We start from the raw sequence: 19,951 nt of genomic DNA on the forward strand, positions 1-19,951 counted from the left end.
ATGAGAGGACTTTTGTATATCTACGATGGAACTCTAAAACATATTGCTAGATCCATAAACAACTTCGAATTACAAGAAACTAAACTCAACAATGACAATACACAAAGCTGCTAAGAAACAAATCTGAGGATTATATTAAGATCATTATCTTTATAATCACCATTCTTTCTATTAGAGATTGATGCTAACCTTTAAAAAATTGGTTCTATATTCTAGGCTCTATAAAGCACCGAGAATATGTTAGTCAACCTTACAAATTAATTCAGTGCCCAAAGAAAGGAATATATATTTAGTTGTGAAAAGCAAAGAGAGAAGTGAAGAAGCAAATACTTGTTTGGAACAATAATGAATAGAGGAAGGATAGAAGAGATGGGTGTGCATGTGATGATGCTCTCCTCGTTGGGGTACAGTCACCTCATCCCCTTCATGCATCAAAAGAAAAATCCCTTTTTAACCATCAATGTTTTGACAACATTGATCACATCTCTTTGCGGCAAAAGAAAGTGAATGGCGCTTGTGAGGATGGGCTGGATATCCACCTGCTAGAAATGGAGATTCCCTGCGATCATCTCATGTTGGGGAAAAGTGAACAACAACGTCGTCTAGTGGCACATGATCATCCTCACCTGCTTGACGTCAACCAGAGGCTTCAATCCCCACTTCAAATACTTTGTGGAGCACTTTTTGGCGACAACATGACCCACAACGGGATGGTGAGTAGGAGACAGTGCTATGAAGAGTTGCGCTAGATGCCTCTGTAATGGATATTCAAATACACAATATGTAGGGAACTATATTCCTCTTTGTACAAGCAGCAACAGAAGAAGCTCTATATCACATCGGAACTAGAGTTCCTTGTAGTTAACCTGATAAGGAAATGGTTTAAATCGATACAAAATCTCCTTGAAAATACATAACCACATAAATGGGACAAAATCCGCTGTAAATTTTGATTTATAGGTTGATACATAAAATTGAAGCCCAAATGGAGAACCTGATGTAGGCACAAGAGAATAGAGTTAAGCCACATAAAAGAAAACAAAATTACAGATGCAGGAATAAACTTCGATAAACAGACTATCTCTTACGGTATCCAAGCATTAGTTTGATGGTGAGCACTTCTCATCTTTCCTTCTGGTGGAACGGATTTATTTTTCCTTCAACCAAATTCTTCCACATCTTCCAGCTTTTGAGTCCACAGTTCAACAAGCTTTCTGAAATTAGTTGAATATCTAAGTTTCTCCTTGGTATATTACAAAACAAGGATTTTACAAATTGGGCTGATGTAAATTCATTCCAAACAGCTTTGATCAAATCTACATTATTCTCAAACTAGTTTTTGAGCACTTCAGTGAATCTCTGTAAGAATAACCCTTGGGCATATCTAGGAAGTGATGTATACTTTAAAATATCATTGCGTCGAGTCAAAACTCCCCAAACACTCAGGAGACAAACTAAACATTTTTCAAGAAACTGAAAGTATGCTGAACTTTTTCTTACCACTGTTAGTCTGATACCAAGCGTCTTGTTGTAGTGTAAGCCTGCAAGTATAACTTGCTTCATGTATTGTTACCAGTAATCTCTACAAGAACACTGTCCATGTTTAAAATGATGGAAACGGTTTGCATCTCTAACTACAATTTCTCTTCTAACGATCTTGGATATAAACTTGGTTGCAGTATGGCAATCATCACATACTCTAAGGTTTTTGACAACTCTAATAGTTGTTCCAGGCGGCATGTTTAACAACCCGAATGCAATTGCCAATCTCTCACTGTGGTGGCAGACGAGTAATTCCTTCTCCTCGTCCTCTACATCATTCATTACAGATCTTAAATCTGGAATATACCCTGCTGCCTTCATCTCCGAAGTCAATTTCTCTAACTTCGCATAAATTCCTTGTGTTTGTGGGTGTGATCTGTCTCCTATACAAAACGCATGTACCATTTTATGGACTTCAATCCAACTGCATCCAGGTATCTTTCTGATTCCTCTATCCTTCATCGATCTCCTTAACTTTTGAGAATCACACCATCTGCCTACTTCTGAGTAAATGTTTGATAGAAGAACATGAGGTGCAGGATTTTTAGGGTTCAACTCAAAAAGGAGCCTTGCCACAAATTCTCCTAGCTCCATTTTCTTATGTGATCTGCAAACTCCAAGCAAACACATCCACACAACTACGTCTGGTTTCGCTGGCAATTTGATGATAAAGTTTAAGGTTTCCTCGAGATAACCAGCACGCCCGAGAAGGTCAACCATGCACACATAATGATCCATTGTGGGCATGATACAATAAGAGTCGCTCATCTGGTTGTAGTATTTACAGCCCTCATCAACTAGACCAGCATGGCTGCATGCGAATAAAACAGACACAAGGCTAATATGGTTGGGATTTGTCCCGGAGTGCTTCATCAATTCAAAATGTTTTAGAGCGTCCTTGCTATAGCCATGCATTGCATATCCAGCAATCATTGCATTCCATGAAGCCACATCTGAATGATGTATTTTTTCAAACAATCCACGTGCCTTCTGGATACTTCCACATTTCGCATACATGTCTATTAGGGAGTTTACCACAACGATATCTAACAGAAATCCATTTTCAATTATCCTTTGATGGATCTCCGCACCCTGTTCTAAGGCTCCAATTTTGGCACAACATGGGAGGATGGTAGCAACGGTTGATGAGTCTGGCTCCACGCCTGCTACTTGCATTTGCTTAAAAGTTTCAAAGGATTTTTCAACGAGTCCATTGTGTGCATATCCAGCAACAATTGCTGTCCATGAGACCACATCTCGTTGAGGCATTTCTTTGAAAATACGTAAAGCCTCATCAAGAACACCATTTTGAGCATATCCTGTAATCATCGCATTCGATGATATCATGTCCTCATCATGCAACTTGCCAAACAGTTTGTGTGCCTTCTCTACGCTCCCACATTTTGCATACATGTCTATCAGGGAAGTGGCAAGCACATGAGACAAAAGTCCACTTTCGATTATTTTTTGATGTATCTCCATACCCTGTTCTAAAGCTCCAACTTTGGCACAAGCTGGGAGGACGCTGGCATATGCAGATGAGTCTGACTTTACAGACGTTGCCAGCATCTGTTTAAAAAAATCTAAAGCCTTTTCGCCAAGTCCATGTTGTGCATATCCAGCAATAACTGCAGTCCATGAGACAACATCTCGTTGTGGCATTTCTTTAAAATGTTTTACAGCATCATTAAGAAAACCATTTTGTGCATATCCTGTGATCATTGCATTCCAGGAAACCAAGTCTTCCTTATGCATTTTATCAAACACTTTGCGTGCCTTCTGCATGCTTCTACATTTCGCATACATATCAATCAGGGAATTGGAAACTACGACATCCGACTCAACCCCACTTTCTATTACCTTTTGATGGACATCAATACCCCGCTCCAACGATCCTATTTTGGCACAGGCTGGAAGAACGCTGAGAAAAGTGGTACAGTTCGCTTTTACACCTGATAATTGCATTGTCATAAAAAACTCCAAGGCTTTGTCAGCAAACCCATTTTGTGCACAACCTACAATCACTGCATTCCACGACACGACATCTCGTTGAGGCGTTTCTTCGAAAATCATCAAAGCCTCATCCAGTTCACCATTGTGCATGTATCCTGTAATCATTACATTCCATGAAACCACACTTCTCTGAGCCATTTCATCAAATAATCTACGCGCCTTCATTAAGTTTCCACATTTTGCGTACATATCGATCAAGGAATTCGCAATGGAAGTATCCAATAAAGGTCCACTTTCCATTATCTTTCTATGGACCTCCATACCCTGTTCCAAGTCTCCCGTTTTGGTACATGCCGGGAGGACACTGGCAAAAGTTGCGGGATTTGGCTCTACACCTGCCAATTGCATTTGTTTATAAAACTCCAAGGCTTCTTTAACCAGCCCATTCCGTGCATATCCTGCAATCATTACATTCCATGACACCATATTTGGTTGAGGTATCCTATCAGACAATTCAAGTGCGATTTCATCTTGTTGGGACACTTTGTTAAACAGTTTACTAGGCGTTACATTCGGCTGAGGCATGTTATCAAACAGCCGACGCGCCTTCTCCAGTCTTCCGCACTTTGCATACATATCCATCAGGGTATTCATCACAACAACGTTATAAACTTCAAATCCACATCTAATGATCTTTGCATGAATTTGCAAACCATTTTTCAGAGATGTCATGTCAGCACATACAGGTAGAACAGCAGAGAAGGTGTACTGATCAGGCTGTACAGCTGCTCTTCGTTGCATCTGGTGAAACAATATGAATGCCTCTTGAGGAATTCCATGTCTTCTGTAAGCTGAAATAATCATATTCCACGAGAGGACATCTCTTTCAGTCATTTCGTCAAACACTTTGCGAGCATTAACTAAACTTCCGCACTTATCATACATGTTGATAAATGCATTTTGCAAAAAAGCGTTTGTCGCAGAGGTAAATCCATTGTTCTTGATGTAAGAGTGAATTCGCTTGCCTTCTGAAAGCGCTTTCTTTGCAATGCAGGCCTGCAGAAGTTGAAGATATGTGGAAGAGTCTAAAGGATTGCTGTGTGTTGTAAGCAGACAGTGGAGGGCTTCTTTCAAGCAATCCTCTCGGCAGAGTGCCCTCAGATTGGCAATTGATGTCATTGCGTGTTTCGATCATTTTACTTTAGATTAACATCAACAAAACCTTGCTAGTTCAGATTTATTTGATTTCTATTTTCAAATACGACCGTGTGAGCATAAGGAAAAACAAAACAATTCAAATCGCTTCCTGCCCTGAGTGGATGGCCATGGCCCTTGAGAGTTATAATTTTTGGCAATGAACAGCTTCAAACCTGGCCATAATTATTGGGTACAACCACCATTAAACCTGTGATTTAATCGAGGCGACTGCGAAGAAGCTTTGTAAAAATGTTCTTTTTTATGTCTACCTTCCAGCTTAATTAGAAACAAAATGATGATGAATATTGCTTATAAATTTTATGTTGTATGAGTTGGGATGTTTAGATTAGGCCTACAATGTGAATTTGCAAGAAAACCCATGAACATGATTTGAGTAAATATAAGTTTTTTTTCATTTTTAAATTAAAATGTGTAGAACTTTTTATTATTAATAGTTGAGATGATATTGTTTGATATATCATATGAAAGAATAGTTAGAAAAAAAATGGTTCGATGTACTAAAAATTTAAGTTATTTTCTTATGTGGAAAGTAACTTTTTATTTAATAATTAATAATAAAAGATAATTTACATTTTAATCTCAAGTATATTGTGTGGGCTAAATATCCAAGTGTCTCTTTATTAAGAAACAAAGCAAAAAATACTGACATAGAGATTGTAAACATTGATGATGTGCAAGGTTTTATTGGAACTTACATGAAAAGACAATGACCCATGGTTGAGGAATATATTTTAAACTAAGGACAATGTATGAGGGAAGTGTTGTCAATTAACCATTGATGAAGGTGGTATTGATAACTTAGTGTCTATAAAGATAGTGGAGAAGTTGGGCTTGAAGAATGTTGCTCACCCTATCACATAAAATAATTCATACTTGTAGAGTGGGATATCAAATCATAGTGGTAGAGAAATGTCAAGTTGCATTTTGCATTAGAGGACACATGAATGTGGTGTGATATAATGTAAACTTGATGGATGTCTACCATGTGTTATTGGGATGGTAGTGGTAGTATGATTGATACATAATACATGATGGGGAAAATAACATATTCACCATAAAAAATGATAGGAAGAAGTTTTGGCTACTTCCCATGGAGGACAAAAAGGAGGCCATATAGAAGTGTAAGTGGTGGTTTTCACCAACAAAAGATTTTCTAAAGGAGGTAGGTAGGACTATTTTGTGTTGTTGGCCAACCCCATTTAGGAGTAGATGGAATCACATAGGTTTAAAGAGCCATAAGTTGTCATACTCTTCAAGAAGCTTGTTTATCAAATTGTCGAAGAAAAAAAAACACATTGTCATTGATGCATAACATCTCACACTACAAGCATATGATTCTAAGTTTTGATTTTCCAAACTAGGTGACACACAATATGAAACTTCACATGATTGCTGAGTTAAATAAATTTTGTAATGAGGCTTGATAAGAAAAATATTGAGTTATTTCAATACTTGAATTAAAGATGGATGGAATAGGGATAATGTGCACATATTCCCAAAAGATAAAGATGATTAGCATTAAGTATAGTTTTTTACTAGCATGCATTGAACATCTAATGAATTTCTTGAGTGTATAGACATAAAGAGGATAATACTAGATTAAGATTAGGGAGTGGAGATGAATAAAATAACAAATTTTGAATAACGTAAGGCTTGTATGAGTGGGTGGTGATGTCATTTAGATTATTAAAAACCTAAGAACATTTATGCTATTAATGAATGAGGTTTCAAGTTATTTAACCATAAAATGTGTTTTTCTATCTATCTCAGTAACATTTTCATGTTAGCAAATAAGAGGTAAGAATACAACTATAATAGGTATTGGCATAACCAAGAAGAGAATAATTTGTGAAGAACCATGAAGGAGTTGGCATACTTAAGATTTTTGACATCTCAAGGGAGATTGTAAATTGAATACAAAGAAGGTCTATGTGGTTGATGAGTGGATTAATTGAAGAATCATTAGGGAGGCCATATTACAAGCTTCAATTTAAATTTCATTAGGAACTTAAGTGTACTTATGCACCCTTGATACATAACATGTATAGTCAAAGTTTTAAGTGGATAACTACTATCTCCAAGAGTTTTACACTCTTCAAGTAGAAAGTCGTGGTGTGCCCTACACTTGTAGTCACATGTTAGATTTGATAACAAGAAAGAAATCAAGTAAGACATCACTCTGTACTAATAGTCACAATGCATTTCTCACTATTAGGGAATAAGTTGAGCTATGGTATGTCCCATTATAATAAAAGTAAAAAAACTTAAGATATTACAAATCAAACTAGGTACCTAGGGAATGCATAGGAAAAAAAAGGTTATTGTGTAATGATATAAAAAAAAGGAGAATACTCACATTATTAATCGTAAATGAGCTTGACTCATGCAAGATAAATTAGGTGTCGGAAAATATATAATAGACTAATAAATAAAATCCTCCATCAATATTGACAATCAAAATCATATTAAGTTAAGATGGTAGGCCAATCACACATTTTAACAAGAACTTCAATAACATTTGACAATGTTATTTTGTCTATAACAAGAAGTTTTGTGCCACAACATAAGCTTTATAAAACTAGATTAATTGGTGCCACTACTTATCAAATCAAAGGAGTCTGTGCTTGACATAGATCATTAGGTGTTAAAGTTCATGAATAATCATGTAGAGCTCAACTATATGCACATGAGGCAAACATTTAATATTTGTAGGGTTATTCTTTTATATTGAATCACCATGTAGGAAAGATCAACGAGGTTGAAAATACCATTAAGTGAGAGATACAAGTTATTGTACTAATAGTAAACTTGTGGGCATCTAGATGATGAAGGATTTATATGGTGTAAATCCAAAAAAAAAATATACATGGTTCATATGCACATAACCTTGGGTTGAAGAATTACTAGATTATATGGAATACTATTTGCTACATATACCTATTCAAGTAGAAGTTATAGTACATCCCACAGAGTTACGGAAGAAAGAACCTCATCAAAGAGTTGTATGGGTGTAAACTTAGAGAACACTTTGGCACAAGGCAAGATGTAGGCTTAGAGGACACTTTGTCACAAGGCAAGATGTAGGCTATGTTGGAGGGGAGGTATACTATTAGCTAAGTTTACACAAATACGTGAATACAAATTGAAGGATTTGAACAAATACACAAAACAAATCCACAAAGCACTCAAATACCTGCATGTAAAAACTTGTCACAATAAAGAAAAAGACAAGAGGAGGCAAGGGTTTGCTTTGAAAATATGCAAATTGTATTCTTAGAAAAATAAAAGATACAAGATACTTACAAATGATCTATCCTTAGTAGGAGATCGAAATCCAAAAACTAAAATGTACAAAGGGTAACCTAAAAGGTAAATGCTATTTAATAATTACTAAATAATTATTAAATGAGAATGCAAAAGGTGCATAAAGTGAAATCTTAAGAAAGGAGAAAAGGTAATTTAATTAATGAAATTAAATTAACTTTTTTCTCTAACACCCCCCCTTAAGATGAGCAACAATGCAACTACAAACAATGCAGAAAGAGCAAGGAAACTACAATGCAATGAGGAAAGAAAACTTGGGTCCCAACAACAAGGCCTAATGAGGTACCCAATCACAATCAAATCTCTATGAAATGGAGAAATAAAAAAAACCCAATGGGAAAAACCCTACTCCAAAAAGATAGAGAAAAGAATGCACAAATGAAATAGCTCGAGAGAATCTCTCAAGACCATAAGTACAATGAAAGCCTCCATGATAGAAGCTTGAGACTCCATAGCCCCCCAAAATGGTAGAATGCTTGTGTCGATGAACATACCAATGTGGCTCCAATATGAAGGAAGCAAAGGTGGTGGACAAGGATGATAAAACCCATGCATGTAAGGTACAATTGGAAGTCATAGTTGATGCTCAAAGGAGAAAGCATGAGAATCTTGAAATGGAATCTCTAATGGAGGAAAAATAATAGGTGTACTAAATCTATCATTTGAGAGGAGATGTGTATCCTTTGATATATCCTCAACAACTGCATTAGGTGGCTTGATGACTAGACTTGCAATAGTAGGCAATGCTGAAGAGTAATCATGTGCAAGAGATGAAATCTGAGCAGGAGGTGGAGGTGTAGAAGTCACAACATTGGTCTCAGGAACAACACATAAGTTCAAGCGACCTAAATTTACCTCTCATGAAAAAAGAGATCGAGTCTCTGATAGTGGAGATGGTGGACCAAAATGTGAGAATGAATATAGGCAAGAAGCATGACCAACATCCCTATAGCAATAATATTGCCTGTCTCACTATCTCTGATGTGCACTGAATCCTGTGCAAACTCAATTGTCTTCCTTGTCCCACTGTGCGTAATATGATAAATACAGAGAAGGTTAGAGGAAAAAGATAGAACAAAAAGTACATCATGAAATGTACCATCATCAATGTCAATAGAAACTTTCCCTCAAACAATCATAACAATGTTATTCCCTATCAAAATGTGTCGAGTAGGAGAAGCCTCAAAAGAAGAGAACAAATCTTGAGAAGATGCCATATGGTGTGAAGCACCCCAATCCAGTAACCAACTAGAAGAATGAGGGATAGTAGTTGCACATAGTGCATGACCCTTTCCCATAGCTTTACCATATGATTGAAATGATGATGATGAAGAAGGTTTGTGAGAAGTAGAATGAATATCAATGTTGCTCTTCTAAAGGAGAGTTGTCAAATCTAAAACCTGTTTGGCATAGCCATCTAACTTCTTCTCATAGAAATGTGACTAATCATGATTAGGCTTATTAAAATGAGCACCTTTTGGTCTTTCTGGCTTTGATTTACCCCCTTTAGGAGGAGGTGGCCCAGATGAGCTGTGAGTGCTGGAATCAATCTGAGACTCTATAGAATGAAATTTCCAAGTCTTCTCCTTCGTCCCTAAAGATGACCAAGCTACTAATGCATGACTCTGTGAGCCCATGAGAGAATCCAACTGAGAGAGCTTAGCTTTCTCTCGAGTCAACGGATCACAAAAAACCTCAAAGGATGGCATGGTAAATCTATCACCCAAAGCATCTTTGGTGGAATAGAAGGTAGAAGAAAAAATTTGAAAGTTTCCATGAAGCTTAGAAAGAATCAGGTAGATACACTTAGTGTTAGTCTTCATTTTCCCACAACCCTACAATAAAGATCTCAGTTGCTTGAATTTCATCAAGAAGTCCTCAATGGAGGGAAAAATAATCTAGTAAAAGTGAGGTAAGCTCTACCTCAATCTAAAGTGCCTTGAACTCATTCACTGTACCAAACAAGCCTTCAAGCTTGGTCCACATAGCTAGAGGGATATTGCACCCATCAAGATGAAATTGTAGACTAAGACCTATAAACCAACCAATCCTATTGCATCATCCATCTTGTTCCTATGTTGCATGACCTCAAAAGGCCTCTATAAAATTAGCTACACTACATCTAAACAAGACCACAACCCTTTTGACCAGAGAAGCCGTGTCATCAAGGTCTTCCATGTGTGATAATTATGAGGGGTCAAAAGTTCTAGACAAGAAGAGGTCTCGACCATTTTTTTAGAAGGTGTTGAATTATTTTTGAATGTAGTTCTGGCTAACATAAGAAAATAATAGAAACAATATGACAAAATACCCCCACCCCCCCCCCCCCAACAATGCAAAACATCAAACCCCATATGCTAGAAGGAGTGCATAAATGAGAGAAGAGCAAAACAACTTCATATATGAATCACATATACTTTTTTTTTGTAGGCCAAAAAATGACCAAATTCTAAAAGTACTATGTCCACTCAAATATTATTCCAAACTGATACCAAATCTGGAAAGTAGACAATAAATCATGCACTGAAAAAAAGGGTACCTAAATATGTGTCCATATGAGCTCGAACGAAGCCTTTGAAGTTGCAAAAATCAGGATTTATGTTTTTTAGAAAAATTCAGAAACAAAGATCACAAACAACCTGCACCAATGTGTAGATCACAAAATTCTACCCCCAAAAAAAAATTGCTTAGAAAGAGGAGTCCGCATGAGTGAGATATTGTTGTTTGAAAATCACCTCTGTAATTATTTTCTCTAAATCATCGCTATCGCAAATCCAAAAATCAAGAAAAATGCTCAAAAAATGTCAGATCTATTCTGTCAAACCCCCTTTCTCCTTTTTGTCCAAATACTTAGCAAGCTACAATAGATCTAGCTCTGATACCATGAAGGATTTGAGCAAATATGCAAAACAAATCCACGAAGCCCTTAAATACCTGCATGTAAAAACTTGTCACAGAGAAGAAAAAGACAAGTGGAGGCAAGGGTATGCTCTGAAAATATGCAAATTGTATTCTCAGAAAAAGAAAAGATACAAGATACTTACAAACGATCTATCCTTAGTAGGAGATCAAAACCCAAAAAGGGTAACCTAAAAGGTAAATGCTATTTAATAATTACTAAATAATTATTAAATGAGAATGCAAAAGGTGCATAAAGCGAAATCTTAAGAAGGGAGAAAAGGTAATTTAATTAATGAAATGAAATTAACCTTTTTCTTTAACACAAATTTATAGAGAGGTGTAGGAACTACCAAAAAATGGACTAACATAAAAATATTAGGTGTTGTAAGCCTTGTGTATCTAAAGTGGATTGGTGGAAGAAATACCCATAGATTGCCACACAGTCAAAGGGTCATTGACTATATCTTTTTTTATGTTTGATGGGTCTTCTATATGGCACACTTCCTTCCTCATTGAAAGTCAAATGATATGTCCATGACAAATGATTTGTTCTTGAATCTTCAAATAGTTCAATTGTATGAGTTGTAATGCAACATTGTGTTATTCTTATAAACATAAAATAAGAAATACACCATAACACATTTACTCATGAGTTGAATCCTTCTAGGAGTAAAACCCCAATTCTCTTGTGGAATGTATTATTCAATAAAATACATAGACTACACTATCCTAGCAGATAAAGCCTTCTATAGGAATTTCACCAATATTTAATTTTTGAGTGATTCTAGCCATGCAATTACACTTACAAAACCAACCATACAAAATAAAATTCTAAACACCAATATATAGACAAAATATCAGATACAAATTATTAATGGTTTGAAAACTATTTGCTATTTGAAGATTTTTATCTTCTTAAACGTGTGATTGTTATTTGAACTCAACATTATAAAATACTCAATTACATTTTGATAAATTGACTTAGGAGATCTTAAAAATTTTAGCCATGTAATTACACTTACCAAACCAACCGTACAAACTAAAATTCTAAACACCAATATATACACAAAGTATAAGATACAAATTATTAATGGTTTGAAAACCATTTGCTATTTGAAGATTAATTTATCTTCTTAAATGTGTGATTGTTATTTGAATTCAACATGAGAGAAGACATAATTACGTTTTGATAAATTAATTTAGGAGATCTTTAATATGTGCATGTAGTAGATTATTTTTTACTTGTTTTCTATTTTGAATTTATATGTTTATAGTGATTATAATTTAAAAGCATTTACACTTTGAGAATTATGCAAATGTTTAATGAATTGATATATTTTTATATTAAAAATGTTATTAGAGATTTGAAATTGTGATATTGATATCATGATTCAACTATGTAGGTTTTTGAGTCAAACTCATTGACTCATGTTTCATGAGTAGTTTTCACATGAACCCATATCTCATGAGAATGAATGGAACACTTAGCATTCATTGGATCTAGGTGATACTCATAGAGGTGAAGCACCAAGACTTCCTATGAGGTCACCATCCTAGTACTATTCTAGCTCGAATGAACTTAACTAATGTATTTTCTCCATGGTTAGACCCACTTTTCCTACAACCCCATTTGTAAAACCTTCACCAAGTGTTGTGCCTTATGAACCCATTAATTAGAAATCCCCTAGAGCTTGTCAATTGACAAGTAGGAAATATGTTTCCATAATGATTCAAATTACGATACTACTATTAGGACTCAACTACGTAGTTTTTGAGTCAAACTCATCGACCCATGTTTCATGAGTCAATTAGTTATGCAATAAGACAAATCTTCATATCCTTATTAATTTTGAAACATGTAAACAATAGATGAAACAACTATATAGAGATAACCATACACAATAACATCAGATTTATTAACTAGGGAAACCCTTGATCAGAGGGAAAACCTTGGTGGGGATGATGTCCATGAGCTGATGTACTAATATAAAAGTTCCTAATGAAAGGATGGACCCTGTTAGAATTCAATGTAATACAATCAGTACATACGAGTCCTTGTTAGGAGACTTTGAATCCACGTTAGGAGTTATGCCAACCCCGTTAGGAGTTGAAAAGAAGACATAAGGACCCACTATCCAAATAGTTTCAGTACTATCCCCTCTAAATAATACAAGTGTACATTGACAATTGTCCATCATCAACTTCTCTTTCCAAATACAATTCCTTGTAAGCTCACCATGCCTCAATTGCATCAATCTTTGCTCTGATCCAAAATATGTTCACATGTAAGCTCACATAATACATCACATAGATATGATCACATATCACTCTTTCATTGCCACACTCTACCATAAGGAAATGACTTTCCTTTATATCAAGTCCTCATAAAAAATTGTTGAGTCAGCCTTGAGGCTTTCCTAATTTACAATAATAATATATGACCATCTTAAGATATTACAATACATGTTCCATTACAACATTACATCTTTTTTCACAATTACAAGTAATCTTTTGGCTTACAGTCTTCATAACTTTCCACTAGTTGATCATCTAACTATGCATGTTTATCCAAGCCATCTCTGTTAGGAGATAAAATCCAAGCAACAATACCCGCTTTCTTGAAGCTCTGTCTAAAAGCTGCCTTCACCAAATTCTTCATAACTATGTATAGTCTTCATATTTCATTATGTGCTCTTAACTGTAGCATCTAGGCATACTCTAGCACATAATCCCAAGTGTGTATCAATTAATCTTCAATTCAGGGAACCAAGCTCTATTTTTAGCTATATTGGTCTTCACAAAATAACAAGTATGTTGACATCAATGAAAAACTCTGTCATGAATGCAACACACATCCACTGAAACATAGATGAAAAACATCTAAGTTCCACAAATACCAAATATATTGCTTCTGCATATGCTCCCCATTCATGTTGTCTGTAATGTCCCCACTATTAGGGTTGATTTGAAATACTAGTACGTTCAAAATAAATGTTAGGTTTAAATACTAACAATTATAGATATATTATTCTTGCCATAGTTTTGGCCATTATCTCATTCTCATCTAGCCATTTATACAAGGTTACTCATCTCTCACACTCCAGCATGATAGCCATTTATACAACGATCTCACTTCTTGCACTGACACTATAAGATTCCATCAATCCCTATCTTAGCCATTTATATAAAGACAACTCTTGACTCTATATTGGCACAAAGCCATTTATATAGGCGAGCAAAGTCCTTATACTGGTAGTATGGGTTCTTAATCATTTTGTAAGAAATATATGTACTAAATAATATATTAACTTATATTCATAAATATAAATAAATTCATAAACATAATAAAATAAATATTATCTATAAACATACCTTTCTTACCTTCTTCTTTTCCAAGAGTCACAACCTTTCATAATACAAATCCTTTGAAAATTCACAACCCTTCATAGTTATAATCCTTTCGAAAAGTAACAACACTTCATCACTAAAATCCTTTGAAAAAATCCCAATACTTTATTATAATCACAATATTTTTGAAGAGTCACAACTATTCATAATTATGACCCTTTCAAAGGTTCACATCCTTTCAATATCATTGATACCCTTTCAAAAAGTTACTTCCTTATTTTCTTCATATTACTTTCCTCTTCCATTTTTCCTTTTTGAACTCCTCTCTTCCCCTCTTCCTCCCTCCCCCCCCTTGCCTTCTAAAATAAACTCTCCTTCCTTTTATATCTTAATTTTAAGGAGTCATGTCTATTTGTTAAACATCTCTTGACTTTCCATTAGATTTAGTTAATTTATATTATTCTATGTTATATTATATATTTACTTACTTATTTGTGTTTATTTTATTTATTATTAATTTCTATTTAGAAAGTTAACATACTTTCTACAATATTGTCTCTTGTATGTAATTTTATTTCTTTCTTTACTCATTAAAATTTTATTATTTTTTAAATGATTTAAAATATCATACCAAATATTATTTTATTAATAATATAGATTAAATAATTATTATTTTCTTGTTTTCAATTTTAGTATTAGTTTTAATATAACATTATTATTTATTTAATAACATTGTATTATCTAATTATTATTAAAATTCTATCTTAAAATGGGGATATGACATTGTCCATGAATGTCATTAATCAACTTGCACAAGGATGGTGTCAATCTCCCCCATACATTAGTATCTTTTCAAATCCTCTTCATCAATCAACATGAATCTCTCCCTCAAGTATATATCTCCCAAAACATACATATAAAAGGATGTTACTCTCTCCCCCGTTGACATCAATGACAAAGGTATCATTATGTCAATTGTCTATGTATGATCTGCAATAAGTTCAAGTGTCCAAAGACAATGTTACCAAGAGTCCTTCATGACTCAACTCAAATACATGTACTCCCCCATAGGAGAAGCATCAAGCATCTAGTCTAGATAAAGAAATAGTGCCTTGCTACCACTGGACTGATGAAATCTTTGCATCAACTACTCAAAAGTAGGCCGGGGCATAACCCCAAGCATACCTCTCAAGTACTCAAATGTATCCTTCGCTAAATGTTTTGTAAATGTGTCTTCTATATGTTCCTTTGTGCTAATATACTCCAATCTAGTCTCCTTCTCTGCAAATTTTCTCTCTCAAAAAGTGATACTTAATAGATATATGCTTTGTCTTTGAATGTAATACTGGATTCTTCGACATACTCACTGTACTTTTGTTATCACAGTGTATGACAACAAGCTCTGTAAACTCAATCTCGATGTCTTTCAATATTTGCTTCATCCAAATAATTTGATTACAATTGTTTTCTGTTGCTACATACTTTTCTTTTATCGTACTTTGTGAGATAAAATCCCATTTCTTGCTTAGGCAAGAAGCCAATCTTCCTCCCAAGAAGAATGCTCCACCACTAGTGCTCTTTATGTCATCAACATTTCCTACCCAATCTGCATTAGTGTATGCACATAGAATAAAATCATGTGATCTACCATACCATAATCCATAATCAGGTGTACCTTTTAAATATTTGAAAATTCTTTTTAGTGTTGCATAATGGGTGTCTTTAGGATCTGCTTGAAATCTTGCCACAATTCCAACTGCACTAGCTATATCAGGTCTAGTGTGTGTCAAACATTAAAATCCACCAATCATAGATATGTACTTTTTTCTATTCAACAATAGGGGATTCATCTTTGGTAGATAACTTACGTCTAGTTACCATAGGAGCTCCAATAGGTTTACAACTTTCCAATTCAAATTTGTTTAACAAATCTTTAAGATACTTCATTTGGATTAAAAAATGCCATCAATGTTCTATATAATCTATAATTCCAAGAAGTATTTCATCTCTCCAATCATACTCATATCAAATTATTTCTTCATTTCCTTTGCAAATGCTTCACTTGCTTCATCATTATCTCCAATTTTTATGTCATCTGCAAATACTTCAACAATCACTAAGCCACTGTTGTTCTTTCTTAAATACAAATTGCTATCAACATTACAAGAAGTATTTCATCTCTTTAATCATACTCATATCAAATTATTTCTTCATTTCCTCTGCAAATTCTTCACTTGCTTCATAATTATCTCCAAATTTTATGTCATTCACAAATACTTCAACAATCACTAAGCCATTGTTGTTCTTTCTTAAATACAAATTGCTATCAATATTACCTTTCATAAATCCCAAACTTGTCAAATACTTATCTAATCTTGCATACCAGGCTCTATGTGCTTATTTTAGTTCATATAATGCCTTTTTCAATCTGCAAACCATATCTTCCTTATCTGTCAGAGGAAATCCATTAGGCTACTCAATGTTTACCTTTTCTTAGAGTTCTCCATTTAGAAAATTTGATTTGACATCCATTTGATAAGTTGTGAAATTCTTATTAGCTGCATATGCCAAAAACATTCTCACTGCCTCTAGTCTAGCAACAAGCACAACAATTTTTTCTAAATCAATTCCTTCTTGCTATGAATAACCTTTACATACCAATCTTGCTTTGTTTCTTACATTCTAGAATTATGTCTATTTTGAGAGAATATTTGAAAGGAATTGTATGACAAATGACAAAATATAATGTTGGACTCATTTCCCTAGTTTTCAACCATCTTCACATATCCATATTCTCACATCTTTGGCTATAAATTATCCATATTTGCATTATTTCTCATGCAATCTACATTTATTGTACCATCCATAATTACACATTCATTATCTATACAAATCTTATTATTCCATCACAATTAATCACTCTTGTATGTGGAGCAAACTCATACCCATATATTTAACATCAAAATTCAAATTTATCCACCTTTATTCAATTTCATTAGATTGTACAAGCTAACTAAATACACATTTTGGTAATTTTTGTCGTGTATTACATACACATTTAGTTGCACTTATTCATCATCTAAAGATTTTGCAAGGAATAATTATGATAGGAGCACTTGGATTTAGCACATTAAAATGAATCAAAATCTATATAATCACTATTGAGACACTCACATGATTGTTGGTTCAATCCTTGAATGGTTCCAAACTCAATCTTTTTTAGGATTAACCTAAGAGCACATGTATCCTAGGTTTTTGAAACCTTGTAAATGAATTTTTAAATATTAACAACCCTCAAAATTGAGCAAATATTAATAAATATTCTGAGCTAGAGAGAACAAACTCACAAATCGTAGAATTAGATATGCAACTCTGAAAGTATATCAACAACTATTGAATCATCTTAAGCCTGTGGACTTAAATAAAGAGATTCATGTTGTATATCTTGTATAGAATCCAATGCTTAATACAATAAAGGAGATTTGATTTTGACCCTAAAATGATCCAAATTCTATAGTCACAACAAAATTTTCCACCTTCAACTTTAAAATTAAGTACATTTTATGCATTACACTTATTTTTCTGCAATAACAATAAATTCTAAAGACATGCAATTGTAGACATCTTTCTCAAGAAATTTGGGATGCTTAAAGCACTCATCATTTTCCATAATACATTTAATTACTTTTTTTTTGTTATTTAATTTTTAAATCATTGTGAGGACAATTGAAAAACATTCCTGAAGATAAACATGTACTTAATAACTTTAAAGCATAAATAGAGATTTTAAATTTGATTTAAACACTATTTTTGAAAAAAATGATTATTATTTTTTCATTCTATTTTCTAATATGTTGTTCATAAAAACAAAACTAAAAATGATTTATTTTTCCTCATTAATTATTTAAGTTTGATGTCAAAGTCGTGCACCAAGCAAGACTTGATCTTTGGTGGACTCATTTAGACCCACTCAACTTCACCTATAGACCAAAGGCCCAATAACCCAAGACAATTTCAAATTTTTTTTTTTTATTAAATTATAATTACTATTTCTACATCTTTACATTTCTTTCTTTTCTTTTTAGAATCTTTTTTTTACTATTTAAAAATCAAATAGCCGTCTTTATATTTACTATTTTCTAAATACGTAAAATGGATTTAACTCGATACACCTTCCAACACCACATAAACTAAGTCAGCCCTTTATATTTTTTTATATTTTAGAGTCATAACCCATTAATAATATTGTTATAACTTAGAGACATTTATTATTTCCATACATCCAGAACATCATTGCAAATTTTTTATTCATTCAATATAAACCTCACGAGATTAATATGTAGAGACCATGCGTACATATTTATTATTTAATTAAAAACCATGTGTCTAGAACATGGAAAACCATCCGTTCAAGAACGTACAAAATAAGAAAAGGTCAGATAAGACTCTCCACACATATTTTGCCGTTACATTCATTCATTTCCCACTCTTCACGCGTGGTGGAAATTTCCACGCTGTTTCCACACATCTCCTCTATAAAAATCCCCCACCATGAAAGCCAATACACATTGTATATCGCCTTCGCCGTAGGAACATACACACTGTATATCCATCATCCCTCCATGGAAAATACTCCTGAAATGGATCAAATTTCCTCGAAGCTCGAGTCGAAGCCTCCAGTGCGAGTGTCCCCGTCGTTCAGGCTGCACAGCAAGAGCCTCAACATTGTCAGGCTCAGAAGAATTTTCGACGCTTTTGACGGCAACGGCGACGGGCAGATCAGCGTCCCCGAGCTCGGGCAGGCCCTGCAGAGGCTCGGCCTTCCGATCCCGCTGCCCGAGCTAGAATCGACGGTGCGCGGCTTCTTCAGCCCGGGCAGCGACGGCCTCGACTTTGACGCCTTCGTAGGGCTGCACGGATCAATTGGCGACAAGCTTCTCGGGGTTTCTGACGCCTCCGAGGGTGTCGTAACGGAGGAAGATGAGCAGGATTTGAGAGAAGCTTTCGGTGTTTTTGACGAGGACGGTGACGGATTCATTTCGGCGTCGGAATTGCAGGGGGTTTTGCGGAGGCTCGGTTTGGCTGAGGCGAATGATGTGGAAAATATGATCCATTCTGTTGATGCGAATCGTGACGGCCTGGTTGATTTCTTCGAGTTTAAGCAGATGATGACGGAGGCCATTACTGTCAAGGGCTCTTGATTTTATTGACGCCCTGTGCGGCGTCAACACCAGGCTGTTTCATGTCTAATGTATGTCTTGACGGAAGATGACATTTGTATTTTGGATCAGCGATTAGGTTTGGTATGAAGTTCCTGACATTGACCTAGTTTTCTCTGGTTCTTGTTAAAGAATGGTTTCTAAAGAAAGAAAAACAAAGGTGTCTGCTTTAGAGTTTTCTTAATTAAGAATTGATAACGCAAGATTTTGCTATCAAGTTATCGTGTGATTTCTGGTGTTCTATATAGTTTTCTTTCCCTTCATATGGATTGTGAAACAAATGTTTTGAGGCAATCTCTTCAATGGTTAATATTTTTCTAGGGAATAAAATAATAATTAATAATAAAAAGATAATATTATTATTGAATAGAACAATCACAATCAATTGGTTCAGATATATATGTATTTGGAGTTGTAGAAATTGGCACTTACAAAGAATTGCATCA

The 19,951-nt window shown here is 34.6% G+C and overlaps 1 protein-coding gene and 1 pseudogene across 2 annotated transcripts; one reads left to right on the forward strand and one right to left on the reverse strand.

The window, feature by feature from the left end:
* Positions 1-111: 111 nt before the first annotated feature.
* On the reverse strand, positions 112-4,956 carry LOC149550163 (pentatricopeptide repeat-containing protein At2g22070 pseudogene; annotated as a pseudogene). The gene is made up of 2 exons (XR_016354173.1): positions 1,089-4,956; positions 112-994 (listed from the first exon to the last, which is right to left on the reverse strand). The product of XR_016354173.1 is annotated as a pentatricopeptide repeat-containing protein At2g22070 pseudogene (transcript).
* Positions 4,957-18,628: 13,672 nt separating this feature from the next.
* Positions 18,629-19,722, forward strand: LOC149550164 (putative calcium-binding protein CML43). Its single transcript, XM_089793281.1, has one exon. The coding sequence runs from the start codon at positions 18,909-18,911 to the stop codon at positions 19,485-19,487; it is 579 nt and encodes a 192-aa protein (XP_089649407.1). The 5' UTR covers positions 18,629-18,908; the 3' UTR covers positions 19,488-19,722.
* The last annotated feature ends 229 nt before the right edge of the window (positions 19,723-19,951 follow it).

The sequence above is a fragment of the Cupressus sempervirens genome, chromosome 7 (genome assembly GCF_028749045.1).
Source record: "Cupressus sempervirens isolate cs-2001-9-10 chromosome 7, ASM2874904v1, whole genome shotgun sequence".
In the NCBI taxonomy this organism is placed as follows: Eukaryota; Viridiplantae; Streptophyta; class Pinopsida; order Cupressales; family Cupressaceae; genus Cupressus; species Cupressus sempervirens.